This window comes from Suricata suricatta, chromosome 6 (genome assembly GCF_006229205.1).
Source record: "Suricata suricatta isolate VVHF042 chromosome 6, meerkat_22Aug2017_6uvM2_HiC, whole genome shotgun sequence".
Taxonomy (NCBI): domain Eukaryota; kingdom Metazoa; phylum Chordata; class Mammalia; order Carnivora; family Herpestidae; genus Suricata; species Suricata suricatta.
The window spans coordinates 56,536,539-56,542,538 of NC_043705.1; the positions used below are offsets into that span (position 1 = coordinate 56,536,539).

At 37.9% G+C, this 6,000-nt stretch overlaps 1 protein-coding gene across 1 annotated transcript in view; it reads left to right on the forward strand.

The window, feature by feature from the left end:
- CMYA5 (cardiomyopathy associated 5) overlaps nt 1-6,000 on the forward strand; it is an 87,635-nt gene that overhangs the window by 28,808 nt on the left and 52,827 nt on the right. Inside the window, exon 2 of the mRNA XM_029941222.1 lies at nt 3,973-5,992. Within this exon, the coding sequence (XP_029797082.1) occupies nt 3,973-5,992 (2,020 nt within the window). The remainder of the gene's footprint in view (nt 1-3,972; nt 5,993-6,000) is intronic.

The window sequence follows — 6,000 nt, forward strand, 5'->3', positions numbered from 1 at the left end:
GACTATTTCCTAACCTGCTATTTGAGGTGTTGCAATCTTAATATGAAAACCCGACAAGCATGTTGTAAGAAAAGAGATTACTTTTCATGAACACAGGAATAAAATTCCTAAACAAAGTATTAGTGAACAAAATCCAATATTATATAAAAAGTATAATACATCACAAACACATGTCATTATTTCAGGAATTCAAGGTTGGTTTGACATCTGGAAATCAATCATTATAATTCATCACACTAACAGAATAAAGGATATGGTCATCTCTATAGTTGTATAAAAATTGTTTAGTAAGATGTAGCATTCATTTATTGTTTAAAAAAAATCTCTTAACAAATGGGAATAGAAGGAAACTTCCTTAATCAGATAAAGCTTATCAAAAGGAAGGAGAAGACTTTGGCACTCAGCTCTTGCATCAAGTCTATTTTTTCTGATCTAACTCAGACCTGGTAAACCTTCTTCTTGCTCAACTCTTAAAGGGGCAAGAAAGTGAGCTCATACACAGGTCATGAAGTTGTGTCAGTCTTCTACATGGGAAGCCAAGTAATAATGAGAACTTTGTGAGAATCAGAGGAGAATGAATGAGATGATGTTCATAGCCAATATCCATTAACTATGGGAACCTGATGTATACATTTTTGCAGAGATGAGAACACTTGTGTTCCTGAATAAGAAATATATTTCTGAACTCTGTGCGGACCATTTCTCTTCTATTAAGGGAAATTATTTTTTTAGACTGAGTGTAATGTGAATACTTGGGCTGTGGCTTTACACATGCTAATATAGTCATTCTCTGATTCCTGTTGGCTCTGTCATTCTTTTATTCCATTGCTTCTCTCCAAAAATCCAGACATCCCAAAATACTTTAGGTTTTTCAGTGAGCCAGGCTGATTTATTCATATGTACATTTTGCATATTCTGTGACATTTTCCTGGAATAACCTCTCCATCCTCACACCACCTCCACTCCTCATCCATTTGGCAAACTCCTATTTATTCTTCAAAATCCAACTCAAGTATCTTTCCTTTGTGAAGTCTTCTCTTCTTTATATTGTCACTGTATCTTGCATATCTTCTAGAATAATACTGGTCACACTGTGTTAACATGTTTAGTTCTGTCTCCTTATTAGATTTTTAATTTCTTGAGAGTAGATTTTGTGTCTTAATATTTGTATTCCTAGTATTTAAACCCAACAAAAGTTTATTGAATGAGGAATGAATGAATGAATGATTGAGTGAATTCACCTCAGTAAGGTTCTTCTTAGAATCACCATTTGGGTATTCTGCTAAGCACTCATGAATTCATTCTATCTAGTAATGAAAACTTCTCCGGTTGAGTACATTAAATTTACAATCAATAATTAACTCTAAATTGAATTTATAATTGGTTTTATAATTCTACTGTAGTCATGGGCTTTCAAAATGCTGACTTCTCAGATGCATGTCATAACCTTAATTTTTAATTTCATCCTACTTCTCTTAAACAAAGCTAAAGGGAGAAGGGGTAGAAAGAATTGAAAATTCTGAGGAATAACTTTAATTAGGTATGTAAATAGCCCGAAAAAAAAGTATTTTAAAATAAGACTCAATCTAGAACCAAGATAGAGTCTTAATTCCTAATTAAGTTCAGTGGTTTTATACCAAAGCAAATAAGTGAGAGAAGAGTTGCCAAGGAAATGGAGAAAGTAGTTCTTCCCACTGCTTTCCAGCCCTTTGCACTCATAGCATGCATAGGAAGTGAAATTACTTATAGTGCACTGGGATGAATGGATGAATCTTCTTGCTATTGAAGACCAGCGGGGCAGGAGTTCTGGCTGCCCTAGGCTCTGCCTGACTGTGATGAGAGTGAAGGAAATCAGGATCTCAGCAGTCCATACACCCTTTGCTGCAGACTACTGGAAACTGCGGTTTAAGAAAGTAGGGTAGAATGTAACTGTAAGAATTTATGGTCTTGGCCCTCAGCCTGACCTAACAAATTAAGAATCATTTGAAGTAAGCGAGAAAGGCATGTACTATTTAAATTCCGTAGTTAGGATTGTGTAGGCTGGTGATTTTTAACTGCTTTAGACTGGAGTCACTTGGAAGCTTTTAAAACCTAAAAACACAGAAAAGCTGAGACCCTACCCTAGTTTAGTCAAATCAGAGTCTCTGCGGGGAGGAGTATGAGATGGCATCAGTAGTTTTTAAAAAACTTCCTATGGGTGATTCTCAAATATATTCCAGAGTTAAGAACTACTGATGTAAACAGTGACTGATGATTAAAAATTATTAGTAAGGGACCTAAATTCTAACTGTGTATTTTTTCAAAAAGTGCCTCAATTTAATACTTGTACAGAGTGGCTTTGTAGTATAGAAAGGTTTTTGGTTTTGTTTTATTGTTGTAGAAAGGCATATGTCAGTCAGTAGTTTGTGTTTATCTCAAGTTGTGGCCATATTCCTAGACGGATATAACCCTTGGAGTTTTAATCTTGAACTTAATGTTTATGAAGTATTGACAAACAAGATTGCAGAACTGGTCAGGAATAGTAACGCTGGAATTTTTAAAATAAGCCTTGAAGAGGAGATAGAATTTATATATGCAGAAAAGGTAGAGTGAGGTGGGGGATTCGAATTGTAATTGGAGGAACAACATGAGTACCAGAGAGGAAAAGGTATAAGAAACTTTCAGAGAAAAGTACTGCAGACTCTGAGATAAGGGCCCAATGGCAATTGAAGGGGCAGCCAAAGCCAGCTGTGTCTTGAAGGCACAAGAGAGCAGTCCAAAGAGATCACCTTTTCAAACACCTGTAGTAGTTGAAAATGACCTTGGCAAGGCTTCCTACATCTCTAGTCCAATGATTGTGTAAAAGCCTTAATTACAGATAGTGTTTAGTGAGCACTAACTATAAGCTAGGCACTTTTCCTGAGCACTTCATGTGTATTAACTAATTTAATCCTCCCAGCAGCCTCTGGAGGTAGGTTCTATTAGGATATCTGGCTCATACATGAAGAAAGTGCAGCCCATGGGCTGTTTTTTTTAGGATATCTCTATATTTTCCCTGTATGGCTCCTACTCAGAGTCCACACAATATATTAACTGGGCAGGAAATTATATAGTTATGCAGAAATGTACCAGGTAGGAATAGGGTGAAAGTATGTACTTGGAAATAATGTCAGCTAGAGATCAGAGAGTTAAGTATTTTGAATTTTTTTCCTACAGGTATGAGAAACTTACTAATATTTTTAAAGTTTATTTATTTATTTTGAGAGAGACAGAGAAAGAGATAGAGAGAGAGAGCAAGCAGAGGCAGAGAGAGAGGGACAGAGAGAATCCCAAGTAGGCTCTGCACCATCATTCCCGATCCCAACGTGGGGCTTGAATCCACAAACTAAGATCATGAGCTGAGCTGAAATCAAGAGTTGGACACTTAATTGACTGAGCCATCCAGGTCCCCCTTTACTGATGTTTTTGAGCAAGTATTAGGATGATGAAAATTTTTAGTAAAGTTGATCTGGAAAGGGGAGTAGGGTAGGGTGAGAATGGGGAGGTTAAGAGGTAAACATACCAGCTGACCGGTTAGGAAGTTAATGCAATAATCTAGGGGATGACATGATAAAAGGCTAGGTCAGGGTGATAATAGTAACAGAAAGGACACAGATAGAAGTGACATTTTGAAGGTCCTTGTGACCAAAGAATGAGCCTGAGTGACTGAGTGAGCCACAGGAGGTCAAGGGGGCAATCCTGATAAGGGTAGGTGGTGAACTGAATCATTCCACCTGGGATGTGTTATTATATTTCATATCCTGACTTAGAGTTTTAAATTTTATTTTGGATACCTCCTTATTTTTTATATGGATGGTGATATTTATCTATACTTTAATTCCATATTAGCCAATCCACCTAGTAAGGATAAAATATTTACTTATTTCTATATGTAATTAATATTATTTTTATTAATATGCATGTGATTATTAATAATATTATTACTTACTTTAGGTTATCAGACCAGGATGAAGAGGGCAAGACCAAGCAGAAGTGTATCATAAATGACCCCTCCTTTTCCATGGTGACAGTTCAACGGGAAGATAGTGGAATAACCTGGGAGACCAATTCAAGCAGGTCTTCTACTCCTTGGGCCTCAGAAGAAAGTCAGACTTCTGGCGTATGTAGTCTGGAAGGGTCAACTATGAGCTCTCCTCCAGGGAATGTTTCCTTCATTGTGGATGAAGTTAAAAAGGTTCGGAAAAGAACGCCTAAGTCAAAGCGCGGCTCACCATCCTTGCGTCGGAAAGGCAACAAAAAAAGAAATTCTTTCGAATCTCGGGATGTTCCAGCAAATACAAAAGATAATCTTTTAATTTCAGAAAGCCAGGTGCTAAACACTCAGAAAGAGAAGTCATCTAGTGGTGTTTATGATAAAATAAGAAAAAAGAAGACCCCCTCAAACACACCTCCTATTACTGGGGCAATATACAAAGAACACAAGCCCTTAGTATTAAGGCCAGTCTACATAGGAACAGTACAATATAAAATTAAGATGTTTAATTCAGTTAAAGAAGAATTAATTCCTCTACAATTTTATGGAACATTGCCAAAGGGTTATGTAATTAAAGAAATACATTATAGGAAGGGGAAAGATGCATCCATTAGTCTAGAGCCAGATTTGAGCAGTCGTGATTCTAACACTTTTTCCAAAACAGGCAAATTAGTAGCCCAAAGCATAGAAGATGATAAAGTAAAAGAGCTTGCTTCACCTTGGAGAGGTGTACTCTCCAAAAAATCAGAGTCCTTGACCTCCTCATTCAGTCATGAAGAGGAAAAGAAAATTTATATTGATTCTCCCGTAAAGGCCACATTCGCCACCAAGCACACAGTTTCTTCTTATGCAAGTAATGACACAGCAGAACAAGAAACACAGCTCAGCCCTCCACAGTTAGTGCCACAACAACCAGGCGATGAAACAAAACTCCATGACATGGAGTCTTCCTCTCTTACACCTAACACATCTACCACTGAGTTCCTGGAAAGAGCAAAGGAAGAATTTGAGCCTGATTCACAAGAAATTGTGGCTTCAGATCATGACTTTTCAATCTCACCACCTTCAGTGGATGAGGTGAAGCAAGAAGATGTGTATTCTGATGACCATTCCATTTCATTTGAAGCAGAAAAGGATTCTCAGGAAATAGGTTTGATAGGCCTGGCAGCATCCATCCATGAAGATTTTGGACCAGAGACAGAAGGGCTGGACCTGACTTCAGTAGAAAGGGCAGAACCAGTCTCTGAAAAACGGAGCCCTCCCCATCTTGATGTCAAAGAATTGGAGGAAGAAAATGTGCCTGAGCCATCCATTTCTCTTTCTGAACCTCCAGTGTTAGAGGAACCAAAGAAAGAAGAAATAGAAACTTCTCTACCAGTAGCTGCTACCCCTGAATCTGAAGATTCTAATTTAGTGGAGGAAGAGATCCTAGAACTTGAATACCCAGAAAGTCCATCTATTTCTGAGCAGCCCTTCCCATCATATTTGGCCCCTGAAGTGGAGCTAAAAGAAGAGATCACTTTACCATCACTAAAAACATCAACACCTGAACATGTTGCTTCATCTGAGGAAGAAAGAGAGGAAAATGAGTCTGTTTCTACTGATTCTGCTTTTGTATCAGAGTATTCAGTCCCACAGGATTTGAACCATGAACTAGAGAAGCAAGAAGTTGAGCCAGTTTCTCCTTCTGCTGTAAAAGGTATATCTAAACATGCAGTTTTTTCAGAAGAGGAGAATGAGGAGTTTGAGCCTTTGACCTCTGCATCTGAACGCTCTCTCTCACCATCCACAACTGAGAAGACTTCTGAATGCCAGTCCCCACTGTTTTCAGCAGCTATCATAGAACACGTCCTGTCTGGAGAAGAGGCCTCAGAAAGTAGATATTACACACCAGATTCCACATCTGCTTCTGAATATTCAACTCCATCACAGACGACAAAAGAGTCACTAAAGAAAACAATTGACCATAAGCCCCCATTAAAATCAAC